General features: G+C 50.9%; 3 protein-coding genes across 3 annotated transcripts; all 3 read right to left on the bottom strand.

Annotated features, from left to right (window-relative positions):
- Positions 1–1,224: 1,224 nt before the first annotated feature.
- Positions 1,225–1,935, bottom strand: NGA_2020900 (uncharacterized protein; the record flags this gene model as incomplete). The annotated part of the gene is made up of 1 exon (XM_005856206.1): positions 1,225–1,935. A coding segment is annotated over one exon (497 nt), but the record flags the coding sequence as incomplete, so codon positions are not given.
- On the bottom strand, positions 1,924–2,272 carry NGA_2040700 (uncharacterized protein; the record flags this gene model as incomplete). The annotated part of the gene is made up of 1 exon (XM_005856207.1): positions 1,924–2,272. A coding segment is annotated over one exon (349 nt), but the record flags the coding sequence as incomplete, so codon positions are not given.
- Positions 2,273–8,815: 6,543 nt separating this feature from the next.
- NGA_2055700 (dhhc zinc finger domain containing protein) lies at positions 8,816–9,690 on the bottom strand. The gene has a single exon (XM_005856210.1). The coding sequence runs from the start codon at positions 9,643–9,645 to the stop codon at positions 8,869–8,871; it is 777 nt and encodes a 258-aa protein (XP_005856272.1). The 5' UTR covers positions 9,646–9,690; the 3' UTR covers positions 8,816–8,868.
- Positions 9,691–16,697: the final 7,007 nt, after the last annotated feature.

The raw sequence follows: 16,697 nt of genomic DNA, 5'->3' as shown, positions 1-16,697 counted from the left end.
AGGATTCGGCATCGACATCGACGCTAGCAGCTTCGGGCGAAACGAAGTTAGATAAAACGCATGGTGCAGGTAGAAACAACTTTTGGATCGTATCAGGAATTGGTGGTGTAGTACTAGTGGCAGCCTTACTGATCTCGAGAAATCGACGTCGATTCTCAAATGGTAATAATATGCTTAATACTACGGCTTTTGGGAGCGATGTTAACCACGATCCTTTCGGAATGGATGCGAATTCCTCAGTCACCCAGCACTATGATCAATATAGGCGAGTAACAACCCATGATTCTAGAGCTGCATAAGTACACCGTGAAAATGGATTTCGTATGATCTTATATCATTTGCAAAAGTTATTATCAGATTACGGAAAGAGAAGATCTGAAACTCGCTTTGGAACACTTTTAAGTTCGGAATTCAAAAAAAATTTGGAGGGTTTCGGGGGTGGGACCAAAAATTTGCATCATCACGTCGTGCTAAAGAATAGATTACGAAATTTTATAGTCAGTCCACGCAGAGCTATATGTTGTTTTATTTTGACAGAGTGTTACCATGATTTAAGCTCTCATTCATTAAATTTTCTATGGACTCACATTTTAACCCTCGAGAATGAATGAGGCAAAGACCGTTCATTAACAAGAGACGGTTCACTCTGCTTTTCGCGAAGAAGGGGAGAAATGACAACTTATCAAAGGAAGAAAAGAAAAATGTGATAAAATCAGTAACTGAATCTTGATGGTTGTACGCAGTCGAGAAAAGTGGAGCGTAAAATTAAAATATCGATGACGTCTTTTGAGCTCTGCGTGTAATTTGGAGTATTCCACGCCAATGAAAAGCGGCAAGAATTGATGGATTGTACCTCTAAAGTGTCTCTGCTCCGCACGATGCAACATCGTGTGGTAGCTAGTCTAGCGAAGCTTTTATCTATGATTATGCAACTCGGAATAATAGAAAGGCCTCTGATACCCTTGAGTATCATCATATAACAAAAATCAGTTAAATTATGATAGGAAAAGTACATATTTCCGCTCTAATCCATTGCTTTCAGCCAACCTGGATGGTCAAATATCTTAATCACATATGAGCAATCGAATTTCGACTGTTATCGGCCAAGTCGATGTGTAGATGGAGTCGCGTGCTCTTCAAAATGCGGGTTGCGTACGTTCTTACAAAAGCATCACATGTCTGTCAGGAAATTATAACGCAATCCTCGACTTCATACCATGCATATGAAGATAACCCTATCTGAAACATTTTCAAGGGACCGTCAATTTATGCCCGCTATGAAGACCCTATATGACAATTCCTTTCTTGCATTAGTGCATAGTTACACTTTCATTCTCTTTCATTTTGTTTTGCCCGAGTACGTTTCCTTCTCAGACTTCGGAAGATTTTCCATGAAATGAACGACTAGTAAAGGTCTATTAACACCTTTTTAATTTTTTTACCGAAAATCTAGGTCATAAACAATTTTCTCCAACAGATCTAAAACAACAAACACATCCTCCTTTGGAAGGTTGTTTGTTACAGTTGGTATCGAGTTGGTAGTCCAAAATTTTTCAAATACGCTGCGGTCCCCACCACGCGAAAAGCGCTTCCAGGACTCATTTGGGAAAACAGAGTGGGCCACGAAAGCTGACACAGAAGCAGCACCTAGGGCTTTCAATGCTACACCACACTCGTAAAGAGTCCCCCCCGTTTGTACGAGGTCATCCACAATTAACACCCTTTTATTTTTCGGGTTCCCATCTTGAACCGTGATGGCGCGCTTATCACCGTCTCGAGTCTTTCCACATGTAACCAGTTCAAGGGTTAATGGAGCAAACATGTGAGCAAAACGTTTTGCAGCTCCGTCATCTGGAAAGGCAACACAATCAATTTTTTCCTGTCGAATTTCATCGAATAGGATAGGAATGGTGGTTTGTAGACTAGCGATAGAATTACCGTGAAGGTAGAAGCGGTTTTGGAGCGTGTGTAAGTCGTAGATGAGAAGTCGAGTTGGACGACCACATGATGGCAGATTTGAGAACATCTGCGCATACGTATTAGCCGTGGCAACCTGGCCTTCTTTACTCACTCGTTCCATCGTACCGACAGGATAAAATGGAAGCACAATTGTGAGACTCTCGATAAAGCTTTGTAGAAGCATAACCATAACTTGAAATTGGGAGAGAGTAACGTCGTTGTTGTGGAACGATGCCAGAAATAACACGTGTTCCCCTGCCATGACATTGTGTGGTTGGAAGCCACCGACTTCTATGTTGTCAGTGCCATCCGGAAACTTCCCCCAATAGGTAGGATGAAAACGAAAGCGCTCCGGATACTGTATTTGAAGGCGACGAGCCATAGGCTCGCATACAGGTGCCGCAATAATTTGATAACGTCTTTCTTGTAAGTTTCCCTCCATCATTTCGTTGGAGGGCACACTACTGCGCGCTGCAATTCTGATATTTGGCTTGGTTCCACAAGGGAAATACTTGGAATGTATTCTAGTGAAGGAACCTAGACTTCCAAAAAAAGCGCTCGCGATCTTGTTGCTGTCTTTCAGCGGTGCTGCCGGCAGAAGGTCTTCACTTTGAGTGAAAACTGCCCCCACCAGGGGTGGTACAAAGGCTACCGTGCTCTGTAAATTGACGATGCACAGGGCCTATGCATGGTAACAGATTAAACACCAATCCTTGTTAGATTCGTATCGATTTAATCAATCGTAAAGGAGAATGATACTACTTCCCCCTCAAAGTTACAATGGAATTAGAACAGTCTACAACATGCTCAAACTGAGTAGTTTCCAATTACAACGTATATATTCGGATTATGCGCAGGGCTAGTCACTTACAAGCATAACTTACTAGAATTGCAAGAGTAGACTTCCACGGCGGAGGTATTCTCAGTAAAGCATGACCCACGATCACTATTGTTTTCCTTGCTGTCTTGCACAGGAAAGATCGTGACATTTATCGGCTGTGCATGCGCAAATTAAGTTCACAAAATGTTAGCATGATGCCAGTGGATTATATGATCATATTTTTATACAGATGCAGTATTGACAAGCGTCGCAAGTAGAAACTAATTTTCTTTCACATGGATCAAAGGAGGATTCAAGAGGAGCGAGAACGCGCGCAGGCGCTAATAGTAGGGGGCTAATAAAAACGTTTAAATCTGATATATATTCCGAATCTATACTCAATCAATCCTAGATTTACATTTCTAAAGCGAGAGGCTTGAAGAACATTATATTTTATGCCTTTCCAATGTCTACGCGTTCCTAGTTTCAGGCTTAACGAGTCCTCGTTGAAGTCCAGGAGCGGCCCCCAGCGAGTTCAACGGGCAGCAATGCACCTCGGAGGCAAGTTCAATTTTATAACCTTGTCGTGTGATGTGTGACTCCCAACCTGTTGCCATCCCTAACGTACCAAACGTGCTTCTTTATTTTCAAGGCACGGTGAACCTGTTCGGCACGTGGCTTCTCTTGGCCATACTACCCCTTTTGAGCCGGAGGGGCAATATCCTCAGCCAAGGAATCCTCTGCTAAAAGCTTCCTCACCTCTCCCTTCTCTGCACTGTTTGATCCGACAGAAAACTAGCCCTTACAAAAACGAACTATGCCTTCTCTTGTGACAAGGAATCTCATCCTCTCGCTTGTGCTGCTGTCGTCATGCTCAGCATTTTTGATGCCCAATGCTCCGAAGTAAGTACAGTAGGAACAACGTGAGAATGTGGGATGTTGAAGCGATCGTGGAGAAGCGCAGACGAATAGATATCCGTATCAAATGCATGGAATAATTACAATTTATCATCTGCACATGCATAAAAAATTCAAGACCAACGAGGTCTGTTCTTCAGGTTGGAGAAGGCAGCACTCATGTGAAAGAACTTGTGGTAAGCCCGACAAATAATTAGCGTGCTTAAGTTTCGTTTTCGTCTTAGGAATCATATCTCTTCAAACATTTCTTCATCCTATAATATGTCTTGCCCAGGCGCTTAATCCAGAAGACTATGTTGCAATAGGGTTGGCGATGTGCTACAAAATTAATGATGGTGGAAAGCTGGATGGTACGTGATGCAATGGCAATAAAATGAGGGTTGAAGGATTCAAAGCCCGACAAATTTTGCCTGCTCCATGTTTCATATGACAGAGAGTTCCTTGTAAATCTCTATTATGAAGACTTTTTCGTTTGACTGTCATCAGTGGAAGTCGTGTGACTGTTCTCCCTTTTCACTTTTCACCTCCCCTCCCTGTCCTCCCTCGCTTTCCAATATAAGAGGTTCTTGTGATGGAGCCCCTGACTGCCGGGACATTGGAGTGCCTGGCGCTTGGCGTGCCCACATCCTACAAACGTGTGATGGGATTGACCTGCGGAGAGCTCTTCAATGGCGAGGACCTGCGAAACCCCTCCGACGTCAATATTGAGGCATTGCGGCCTTTGGCGAAGGGCGAGACGGTGTCGGAATGTGAAGATATGTTAATCCGCTCGATGGCGGCCGCACGCACCTTCAAGAGGCGTGTTGAAGCGCAAATTATCCCCCTGGGCGAAGTGGCTGATGATTTTAACTTTAATACAGAGAAGAAGCGGGTTTTAAACCAGGTCTTTGAGCCCTCCTTCGCCGACAACGTCAAGCAGGACAAAAGCATCGACGTGTATGGTCGGGCGGATGAGGACTTCAACGATGAGGTTGACAAACTCGCCAATGCTTAAGTCTGCTCTTAAAATGCCTCGAAGGGGTCTATGCCCGTTCCATCTAGTGAAGAGTGGCAATCGAAGAATCGTGTGTGTGCAAAAAGTGCTGTTCAACGATGAAGAGAGAAAAATCTTTTTTATTGCTAGAGAAATAAAAACAAAGGGGCACGCTGGTATGGGGTTGGGCTTCGTTTCGCAAACTTTTATCTTGAACACTGGTTGGTGGGGCGGCGTATCGATCTTTCCTGTTTACTACCTCCTCAGTCGCCATGGACGCGCCAATAATTGGGACGCGGCTTGGAGACAAATGATAGGTAGATAAGGGACATGCGAAGACGCTCTCGTCCATTCTTTTCTCCTTCCCAAGCCCTCGAGTTTACGGGGTGATGGCAGTCTTTTCCTCTCCAAACTTCTTCGTTGTGTCCCCTCCTTGTCCTTACTGTCACATGCTGATTTTTATTTTTTTTTTCGAGATTAAGTTTCCTCCGTGTCTCCTGGACACTCCAAAAAGATCAAGAAGTCCGTCAACCCGTTGTCTCTCATCTCGTCACTCCGGTAAACACCCACACGCTGATGTTCCCACTTTAAGTCAGCCAAACTGAGAGAACTCATGCTTTTCGCGAGGTCTAAAAATCCGTGCGTAAATTCTTCCCTTATGCTGTAGTTGCCGGAACACGGTAACATTATATGTATAGGCGGAAACATAAAGCTCGGCGACACAAGTCGAAATATTCCTTCTAGGCCAAAGCATGTAGGAACACCACCCAATGACACCTCAGCTGCTCCTGCTTATCCATCCCTTTACTTAGCCTTGGCACCCTTGGCCTTGGTGATGAGAGACTTGTGGATGTGCGGGATGACTCCGCCGCCCGCGATGGTCGCCTTGATCAGAGCGTCCAACTCCTCGTCACCTCGAATGGCAAGCTGCAAGTGCCGGGGCGTGATACGCTTCACCTTCAAGTCCTTGCAGGCGTTCCCTGCAAGCTCCAGCACCTCGGCGGTCAGGTACTCGAGGATGGCGGCCGTGTAGACGGCGGCGGTGGCACCCACGCGCTGGCTGGTCGTCACGCGCGTTTTGAGGAAGCGGTGAATACGTCCTACAGGGAACTGAAGAAAGGTGGAAGATATGAGGACTCTTAGAGGATACGTCCTGTAGCGCTCGAAGACTCAAGCAGCCCATAATGCGATTGCCACTCGGGATGGAGACGGCTGACATGCAGATTGCGTACACACGACTTTCCGTCTTCCTTCCGACATACCTGCAGGCCCGCACGCGATGATCGGGATTGAGGGGCACGTTTGCCACTCGCTCCTTTCCCTCCTTTCCCAGCCTTGCCGCCTTTGCCTGCACCTTTACCTGCGCCAGACTGGTGTCGAGGTTATATATCATGAGCGCAGTCGGCCAAGCACGGTTGATTTTAAAAATCCCTATCCCACTCCTCCAAACCTATAGCGCTCCAACTACTCACCATATTCTTGTAGGAGTATTTTGTGGTAGTATTTCCTGTTACGTCAAGGTGCGTGCGCATGGAAAAGGGAGGGAAATTAAGTTAAGGGAGGGTAGCGGCTTACATTGACAAAATAGCGGGAAATCAGTCACGTTTCCGCACATCCCTCCTATTTCAGCTTATTCACAGGAAGAATTCAGTGGAAGGGCGGCTCGTATCGTTCATGAAGTCTACCGGCGCGCCTCCGAGCACATGAGGGAGACACGTCGAGATAACTCTTCCCGCCAAGACTCCTGAGGTATTTGTGACGTGCAGACCCCGAGTACATACCCTGTTGCCCAACTTATCAGCGTCAAATACCCGATGTTTTATACAGTTGAGCGTTCTGTGGCACTTTAAACAGAATTCGCTTCGAGCAAAAAGCATGCGGATGAGCAGATTAAAAGTGCCTTGCGCTCTACAAGCCGTACTGCTACAAACATGCCTCACGAATGGCATACGAAGAGGTCTGTGATGCGTATGCTCAAACACCAATTGACTTCTAATTTTCACGTATGTACAAAGAATTCTTTTCAATCAGCAGGAGTTTACGATTGCGCTGAGTGATTTAAAACCACACAAAAGTCGGCGGTATGAAGACCTACACGAGAACACACCTCACCCCGCCCTCCTCTCCGAGGGAGGGCCTTCCTTAGATTTTGGCGGGAAGCCCTCTCGGCCCATTTCCCGCCCTCCCCCGCTTCAACCGTCATCACGAGCAGGCCCGCCCCCCTTCCCTTGCTGCTTGCGCCTTCTGCTGCCACACTTGGCGGACACAGCGCCGCGCGATGGAATTCGCAAAATTTCAAGCCCTTTTATCTTTCGTAAATTGTGGGCGTTGCCCCTTTCCCCTCTCACGTAGCACACCATGTTCTTTGTTCTCGCTCTTGGGGTACGTGTTTCTTCGCATGTTTGTGCTACACTACGTCCGGCCGACGTTCGAAAAAAATTATAAAGCTCATCTCGTTACCTTTTTCAACACCCTGCAAAACGTTCACTTGTGAGATTTCTTCTGCATATTCTGCCTGCGATGTGGCTAATACATTCTAGTGCTCTTGAGGTAAGCACTGCATGATGAGGCCTTGAGACCGTCTGATCTTGTTTTAACAATTTCCTCTGTTCATCTCAAGGCTGCCAATGATTTGAGGCCTATCGCAGAGGTCATAGACACACAAGATTTTGATCTCGTATCCACTGGCCCGTCATATTTACAGGATGAGCACCCAAGCGTCGCATCTCTACCCCTTTGTGCAGCCACAGCCTCGGCGACATATTCCCGCTTTGGTTCCCGACCGAATCAGAAATGGTGATGAAGCAAAGCGGGCATCAGACTATTCAAGGGACCCTTAACGACGAGGACTCATCCACATTAGAGCGACGCTGCGGACTGCGCCACTTCACAGCCACCCACTCGTCGAAAAGGGTGCCGTCCGATCCCGGTCAAGAGGGACTGCGCGTCGTGGTAGGCGCCTATCCCCGCGCACCGCGCGTTCAGCAGGTCAGGAGGCCAGAAGAGCTCAAGCAAGCAACCTCGCCCCTTCTTTTCGCAGCAACGGCAAGTGCAGAACTTTGAGCGATATGCAAGCACTTAGCAGATCTTGCCTGTGGTGTGCATGAGCACCAGTTTGGCACCTTATTTTGGAGGCTGACAAAGCCAAGTCTGCGAGTCCGCTATTGGAGCCTCATGCATAGTCGTTGCAACAAAGCTGCATTTTTCTCGATAGTTTCAGTGGGGTCCTTGCTGTCGTCTACGAACCGAGTCGAGAAGCTTTGTCGGATTCCACGGGCCTCTCTGACTTTGAAAGTGGCTCACATTCTAAGCAGCAGCCTCTCCTCTGTTGCGGAGCGAGAGAGCGAATGTTTGCGCTTTCGCCATTCACCGAAAATTGTCTTGGTGTGCGACACAGACGTTTCTGTGTCTGTTGATGACCAGAACCGGCAAGCTCCCCGTGTGGACTGAAATGTGCGCTGAGCGACCTACGAAGGATTGCGACACATGCGAGTGATGCGGCGCCTGACAATTCCTTCACTGGCAGAGCTGCGGACGTGGGCTATGCCCAGGCCTGGTCACTGCAAGAAAGGTGCTGGCGCATTTCAGCATTCATCCAGATGCAGGTCTATGGCAGCAACTTGACTGGATCTCAGGTGAGGACGAGGGAGACCGGCAACATGAGAAGAAAGGGAGAAAGTAGGAATGTGGGAGATTCCAATGTCGTAATTCTCCCACATGCTGTGCAAAGCGCCCTTTCGCAAGCAGCTCCCCCGTCGGCTCCCTTGAGTCAGCCAAGGTTGGCCAGGAGAAGAGAGGACTCGGACTCTTATCGGACGGCGGAACAAAATTTCTATTCCAGAAGGTATGATTGAGGGCTCAAGAAGCAAAGCATCAGATGTATGAAGCTTATGTATGGCAAAAACGCCAATACTCCCACGTGGCAGGGTATCCCATGCTGTTCAATCGCGACAGCCTTGCGCCTACGATCAAGCTGAAGATAAAGCGCATTTTTCCAATTTATCGAGTGAAGACATCATGGCGCTGTGACGCAGCAGAATTGTGGGTGTGTCCTCACGTATTGCATCTGTAAAGAAGCTACGTGAATTCTCGACGGATGCAAGGACCTTATAATTGTGAAAAGAAAACGTATTCGTAGCCCTTTCTTCGTGCTTAACGTACCTAGTTTTTTATTCATATCTTTCTAAAGTGATTCTCGTCATAATCTTTCGCCCTTGTGAAATGTATTATTAATGGCTGTCATAGCAGTCACCGACCCGAGGAATATGATATGCACTGTCAGGAAGGTTAAAAAGAGGTAGAAAAATTGCAAGTTTTTCCGACCGATACATTTGCCTGTCCAAGGGCAATGATGGTCCAAATCTTTTACGCACACTTCGCACTCATAGCAGTGTGAGGCGCCCATAGGCCTAGAGAGCTCGCAACGGGAGCAGGGAATCTGCGGAACGGGGTTGCGCGCACTCGAGAAGCCCTGGGAGGAAGCTGCCAGCGACGTGGACTGATCGACCACTGGTAATGTCGCACTTATACTACCGTTACCACAATCATTGTTATGAAGCACCACTGTCCCACTTTCAGGATCGATACTTCTTTCCTCCCCTCCATTTGGGAGTTGCCAGAAGACAATGCCGGGATCTGAACATGCCGTGAGGCTGAAGAAGAATAGCGTGAGCATGAAGGAGGCGAGCCCCACCCATACGATGACAGAGCTCACGCGGGGGGCTACCAGAATCAAGAAAAAAATGCTTGGAACGCATACCATCGTGTATGTGATGAGCATGCATGGCCAGTCCGGTCCTACCAAACATTGAAAAGGAAATATTCCATCCTTGCGACCGCAAAGCAAGATCATCCGCCCAATGTACTGCGGGTTGCCACTGCATTGGCCGTTCGTGCCAATGAGCCTTTCCTCCCGTTTGCTTGCCCGCAACACGCCGCAAGCTCGCTCGATGGGCTCTGCGTCCAATACAGGCATAGTTAACTACGACTACGAGCAAACCAGCCGTGCCGTGCGCGCCTGCGAGATTCGGAAAAAAAAGCCAAAGAAATTTTGAAGAGAAAACAAAAGGTGAGCAAAGCGTGCGGAACCTTATGTCAATTAGATCAAGAATGATGACAAGTTACGATTTCTTTCGTCCTTTATGTCGTGACAGTGAGATCAGTGAGGGTACCCCTAGCTGCCTCCGGAAGTTCCGCGATTACCGAGCGATGCCGTCCAGACAGGTCTTCCGGGTATCCTCCCAGGCTTGTCGAAACTTTCACGTGGCGACGAGGTGGTGACTTTACCCTCAAATCTCAAAATGTTACAAAAAATAGCTATATAAACCCTGAACATCATATAGGTCCAATATTCGGGCAAAGTGTCACTATTACTCCTGTCAAATTGATGAGTAGCACGTAAATTCCAGCTTACCTGTGACAATCGTTCATGTCTAGAGAAACGAGTAACACTTTGACTGACATCGACAGATACATGTGTCGCCCAAAAAAATCCAGATGTCAATTAAGTCCTTTATGAAAAGGGCATGTAGGACCAACTAAACATTGACCTAATTGTAACCTTAAGAAGAGGAAGTCCTTTTCTATTTTTAGATTTTCATACTAGGGATTTCTTTCAGTGTTTCTGGCTCCCTGCATTAAAGACTCTCACAACATAACAACAATTTTTCGCTTTCTACTAGCTATTATTTGATTGCATGGGTAGCCTGTCATGACACCGCTTGCGGCAGATGCGGATATATGTGTAGTTCATCGCGCGTTTCTTCCAAAGTGTTCGGTTTCCCCCTTCGACAGCATTTTTTCGGGGCCGACAATTCCATTCAACAAGCTGTTCTTCCACAAGTCTGCGCAGCCGATCATTTTGTTGTGGTGTCAGTAGCGAGACGTGCGGGGATACTTAAACTGCGCGAGTCGGTCGAAATCTATCCCGCACACCTGCCTGCTACCTTGTCCCTTTTTTGAAACTTCGTGACCGTCCACGATATTCCATAGTCGAGTCTGTCTTTTTCCCTCCTTTTTTGACATCAAATTTCCCTCGTGGAACGTTAAGCGAATTGTGATCATTTTTCTTTGACGATGCTCTCGCCGACACAGCTTTGTTTTCCTTTCCACGTAAACGGCAAGAAATTTTCTCGTCTCCGTCTGTTTGCTCTTCCTCGTCGTTTTCGTCCCACTGCCAGAGCACATGGTCAAACAAATCAAGTCTTTGCTTCATGGCGCCTGCCAAAAGGGCTTCTAGGTAGTACACCCCCATACCCGCCGCCTTCTGCTCTACTGCCAGCCGCCTGACCTCGATTCCAAGCGTTTTATGCGCCATGCTGCATTCATTCGAAAGAATCAAGAGACTGCTTCTTCTGGTCTTCTTTCTTCGTCCTGACTCCAAGTCCTTAGGTTTGTCGAAAAAAATGCCGCCGGCGCACTCTACGATGAGGCGCAGGTCCCCCTTTGAAGGCACGCCATTCAGCCCGAAGCTTTTAAAGGCAGCCAGGACAGCCCAGCCTTCCAAGAATGGGGCCTTCACGGAGGCGGAAGGCTGCACCGTGGTCCTATCATCAGTCATCTCGTCAGCGCACGTTTTTGGGCCCTTATAGCTCGGAGGGTGGCCGCGAGGGTCCTGTGCAACGCTTAGTTTGGCTGAATTTCGCAACCAGGAGTAGTCAACCAGAGGAAGGCCCAGCGACAGGGCACTCATCACCTTGGCAGTACGCCGCGCTGCCACTCCTGTGGCCCCATCTCCCGCAATAAGGAGGTCTGCTTGCCGCAGGTCGTCCACGAGCGACAGTCCCAACGCTCTCAGCTGCCGCTTCATCTCCGCATTGGGCTCGACACAGGATACTGCAACCCTTCTAATATCCGGCGCATTCATGGCGTTGGTCTCCTGTTCCCCTCCGAAACGCCTGCCTGAAGTCACATCGACTTGACGCCCAGCCAATTCTTTGGTCATGCAAGCTTCTACATTTCGGTCGTTCTCTGCCACGGAAGAAGCAGGGGGCGATGAGGGCTTATACCTCCGGCGCCGCGGCAGCTCCTCCGTTGAAGGATCCGCATGGTCGATCATTCGCTTTTGAGTGGGAGACGAGGCAAAAAAGGAGTCGCATTGGCTCCTTGGGACCGCCTCACTACTTCGGGCTTTGAAAGACAGCCTGCGCGAGGCAGGCAAAGACTCGGCGGAAACCATCTGCTTTCTCCGGACCCTCCTGACTCTCCTCCCATCTTTTGGGGAGAGATCTGCGGGCTCTTTCACACCAGCTGGCTCCTTCGCACCAGCCCCATTCGTACGAGCTGGGGCCCGTCCCGCCCGGGGTTGGTCTCTGTGCGCCACGTCGGAGACCTCGCTCCCGCCCCCCTGACAGCCTCCACTCTCGAAGGTGACGCCCTCCTTCACGTCCTGCTTCACGCGGGCCGAAGGCAGCTTGGCCGCCAGAGAATCGTCTCGCGGGTCCTTTCCCTTTCCCGCACTATCCCCCGCCTCTTCCTTCGCCCCCTCCCGGATCTCCTTCGGCTGCTGCTCCAATGCATCCTCGAGCTTCTCTGTCTCAGGTCTAGTGCCCCTACCTCGCTGAGCTCTCCCTGAGGCATTCGCCCCGCACGCCCACCCTCGGCGCTTCTCCGCCAACGTCCCCCGTTCCACCCCCGCCGGCTCTGCGACCGCCACTGACTTTATTCCCTCTGGCCCGAAGGCCTGCCTCGGCCCCTCTTCCCCGCCCAAGACGGGCGTGCCGGGCCCCGCCCTCCAGCCCCTTGGCACCCACGTCGAGGCGGTGTCTGACCCTGCCATTCCGGAAACCGGACTGGCTCCCTCCACCAGGCGCTCTGTCATGACAGGCGTCGCGCTGTCTTCGTCGCCGTCTTCTTCCTCCTCCGCGTTCTCCCCCCACCCCTCCTCACCGACTCTGCCCTGGTCACGGCCCCTCCTCTTTCCTTCCCCGGTCGGTGCGTGCTCTTCCACATGCAGCCCGCACGTGCCGAAAGGGCTGACCTCCGCCACAGGTGGCCTCTCGCGAAAGACCGACCTTCCCTCACCTTCCCCTCCCTCACTTAGCTCTCTCCTCGCGTTTCCCCCTTCAACCCCCTCCTCTCCCCTCCTCCCCACTTCGCAGCCTCGCGATGCCCCAAGGTCTCCCATTCCCGCGTCCTCAAGGCTCATGCCCTCAGTCCTAAAGCCTTTTTCCTCTTCCTCAACGTCGTCTTTCCCCCCTATCCCTTCCTTTCTCCCTCTCTCTGCCTCCTCCTTAGTCTCTCCCTTCCCTTTTGCTTCCTCACCTTCCCCTCCTTCTTGGACCCTTATTTCTCCCTCCTCAACGCCCCGGCTTCTACCGCTGTCCACTTTCTCTTTCCTCTCCACCACCTCTCTTTCCCAAGGGAGGGGAAGAGCGGCAGCCCGCCCGCCTCCCCCGTCTGGAGACCCCTCAACCGCCAAACCGCCATCGCGGTCACTGGAGACGGACTTCATACCTACCCGCCACCCTTTCACGCCCTCACTTTCCCCCTCCTCCTCTCGCTCGTCCCCCGTCTCCCTGTCGTCCCCGACTTCCTCCTCCTCCTCCTCCTCCTCCTCCCCATCCCCCTCGGACCGGCTCATGTCTTCGCCCCCCGGCTCTAGACTCCCCAAAATGCCGGCGACCGCCATTCTCGCTGACTCTGCGACCTCCAGTAAGCCTCCCTCCGCGTCCATCATGTCCAAAGAGGAGGCAGTGGAGGCGCTCTCTTCCCCGGCACCTCCCTCCTCAGCCCCCCTGTGCCCTCCGCCCATCTCCAGCCTGCTCTTCTCACGACCCTGTCTTCCCTCCTCCTCCTCCTCCTCGATGATGGTCCTATCCACAGCCTCCTCGTCTTCCGCCGCCCTCAACCCCTTTGCACTCTCGCGCTCTCCTTCGTCCACCTCCTTTCCCACCTCTGCCCGCGGGCGACAGACAAAGGCCGGGCGTGACGGCGCGCTGGAGGGAGTGGCCTCCACCACCTGTGTGGCCTCGCCGCCCGAGGCGGGCGTCACGGCCTGGGTGAGGGAGAGAGAGGAGGCTGATGAGAACCGCGGGGAGGCGCGGGACGGTCTCGACGCGTGGGGGACCGCCTCGGGCTCTGCAGCTGCGCGTTCCCTCCCTTCCCGGAGGCGCGCCTCCCCCTCAACTGCCCGCTGCTCCTCCTTGGCAGTGGATTGAAGTGCAAGCTGGGCTTCGAGGGTCCCCAGCCGGAGGTAGTCGCCGTCCCTGAGTCTCGCCAATGATCGGGGCTGGAAGGTCCCGCGGGCTGCGTCCCAGAGCCAGGTCCGGTTCGTGGAGCCGCAGTCCTTTATGAACATGCAGTCATCTACCACACTTATTATGGCGTGGCGCTCTGAAATACTAGGATGGTCCAAAATGACCTTGTTACCTGCTGCGCGACCTGTGAGGTGGTCAGGGAAGCGCAGGATAAAAACATTACATTAGGAGTGGGGTGAAGAATGTCTCGAAAATCTTCTCTTGCCTGTTACAATAACCACCGTTTGCGATGCCCTCATCAAAGCTTCTGTATGATCGGCGCAGAGCGTGCACTCACCGATCGTATTCTCGCCGGATTCCAGCAAGTGCACACCCTTCCGCTGCCCTGGCATGTCGGAGAAAGTAAGACGGGCACTGATCACGCATTCATCGACCGCAGGCACAGTTTTCCGCTCTGCCGTCTCGTTTTCCTCAACAAGGTGGTCGAATCGTTGGGTGCTCATACCTTCCTGCGGTTCACGAGTACGTGGAATGAGAAAAGCGCTTCTGATTGCACTCAGGAAAGCTGGCCAGTCTTCGACATGTGCCGCCGGTGTTCCGAAGGAGCGAGTCGCCGCAGGGCACTCCAGTTGATCGAGATACACTGGACTGCTTTGCGGCATGAGAAGAATTGCCTGGTCGGTGCAAACCACGAAGTTGCTCTAAGCGCCCTACGGCATGAGGGCGTTCACGAGGACGGCACAGGCGTTTTCCAGCCCCGGCGTTTGTCTCCCTCTCCTGAGGCAAACGCCCGCTACCCCCCGTACCCCCCGCTCCAGGCCCTCACTCCGCCATCACTGCCCCCGCACACCGACAGACGCACTATGCCTCTCGTAGATGTAGAGATGAAGCTTCCCCCTTCTCTTACAGAGCTAGACGAGGATGGTAGTCTTTCTGTGACATTCATCAGCCTTGACAAAACTGTGGCAAGCGACACCGCAGCGTTCCACCTGGTGAGCTGAAGCGATCCTCCTCCGAACGGACATTTTATTTCATTTCTATTCCTCACTCTTCATGCAAACAGAATCTTATAAAATTTAATACTACGTAATTTTTTTAATTGGAAGTTGCTGCTCTTTCCTCTCTTACACTAAGGCTACTGCGTTGGAGGAGAGAGAGCGATCGCGTGGATTGCTTGTACTTCCACTTCCCACTACCAATGATGCTGAAAGGCCTGTTTTCGAGCTACTCTGTTTTGGAGGACTCTCTAAATTACCCAACGGTATTATTCGAAATGTTGCGACGGAATGTGGCCTTACTCTCGAGGCGATAACTCGTGGAAGCTTGACCGTCCTGAATGAGAACTACCTCCTCTTGCTGGGCCAGCGCCTACTCTCGCGCTTTTTAATTGATCAAGGCTGGTGTCGCATATTCGACGACGTTTATACAAGTCATACTGATCTATTTCCACGCTACACTTCCAATTGTTCAGAGAAGCTTGACATGAGAGAGGGAAAACTCGCTAGGAGAGATTTCGTGGAGGCTGTCAAAGTGGTGGTCCTGCTCAACACGCGCACGACCAATCCCTGGCGAGAGCATAGTGAAACCGCAAATTGTCAGATAGGCCTCACCATCTCGCTGGAGCCCATGGTCTTCAAGCGGATCCGTCCACCTTTCGATGATCTTAAGCTCCTCGCAACACAGCATCATGTGCAGCAGTCGCAACGCGGTCGTCTCATGTCGTCACAAAATCAGCAAGATTATGTTCGAGATGAGGATGGTGTCTACAGCGGCAGAGATGTTTTTCCACCGGACGAAGCCGTTCTGGAAATGAGGGCAGTCAAGGTGTTGCCAGATCTTACCAAAACGGGCTTTCTTGTCTCCTTGCCTACGCCGAACATAGAGATCACACCCTTAGAGAAGATAAATACACAGCACGGCTTTGATGCCGAAGTGCCCCGGGATGAGGTCGCCTTGCGTCGCTTCTGGCGGCTCACTCACGGGATCGAGCTGCCTGCCGAGCCTCTCACTTACGTCCGTGTCATTTTCGAAGGCCAGGGCCGTACATCCACGATCTACCCGACATTGTGTCTTGTTTCTCAATTCGTGCATAATTACTCTCGTACGACCCAGGCTTACTCTCAACTCTGCCAGACCTTTCTACGCCTCCTGCGCGACTTTCCCAGCGTCCTCCGGCTTTCAACTGACTTTTCGTCCTCCTCTGGCGGGCCCGTCGGGAGGCGTCTGTCGTCGCCAGAGAAATCCGGACTTAGCGCCTTTAAAACGGCTCGGCAGCTCCGGGACAGTATAAAAGAAGGGAGACCCCACGTTGGAGACAATGCAAGGCTGCAGAAATATGTCGCTTTAGCCACACAAGCAAGTAAAAAACCATCCACAAACCCATTTTCATCAGTTTTACCATCTTTCTCGTCGTCTTCAAATCCCTCATCACCCCTGCTTCCCCATGCCATTGGCTCTCAATCAATTTGCTCCTCCAAAAGGACAGCAAAAGCAGCGAGAGCCCTCTCAGATCCTCCTGAAACAATGAACTCCGTGAAGGTCAGTCCTCCACCAACTTTGAAATTCTCTTCCCGTACCGCAGATGTCCACTCCTCTGAGTCCAGTGCAGCTTTTCTTACTTCTTCTTCGTCACCAGATGGCGTGTCCTTTGAGTCCGGTGCAGCTTTTCTTACTTCTTCTTTGTCACTAGATGGCGTGTCCTCTGAGTCCAGTGCAGCTTTTCTTACTTCTTCTTCGTCACCAGATGGCGTGGACTGCGAACATGTCTCTGACGCGACTAGCACGTGTACATCCGCGACGTCCGCGCCATCAAAAATGATTCCATCACGTC

Source organism: Nannochloropsis gaditana, assembly GCF_000240725.1.
Source record: "Nannochloropsis gaditana CCMP526 unplaced genomic scaffold scaffold019, whole genome shotgun sequence".
Lineage (NCBI taxonomy): Eukaryota > Eustigmatophyceae > Eustigmatales > Monodopsidaceae > Microchloropsis > Microchloropsis gaditana.
The sequence above is the reverse complement of the archived record's forward strand: the minus strand, read 5'-3'. Positions and strand labels throughout refer to the sequence as shown.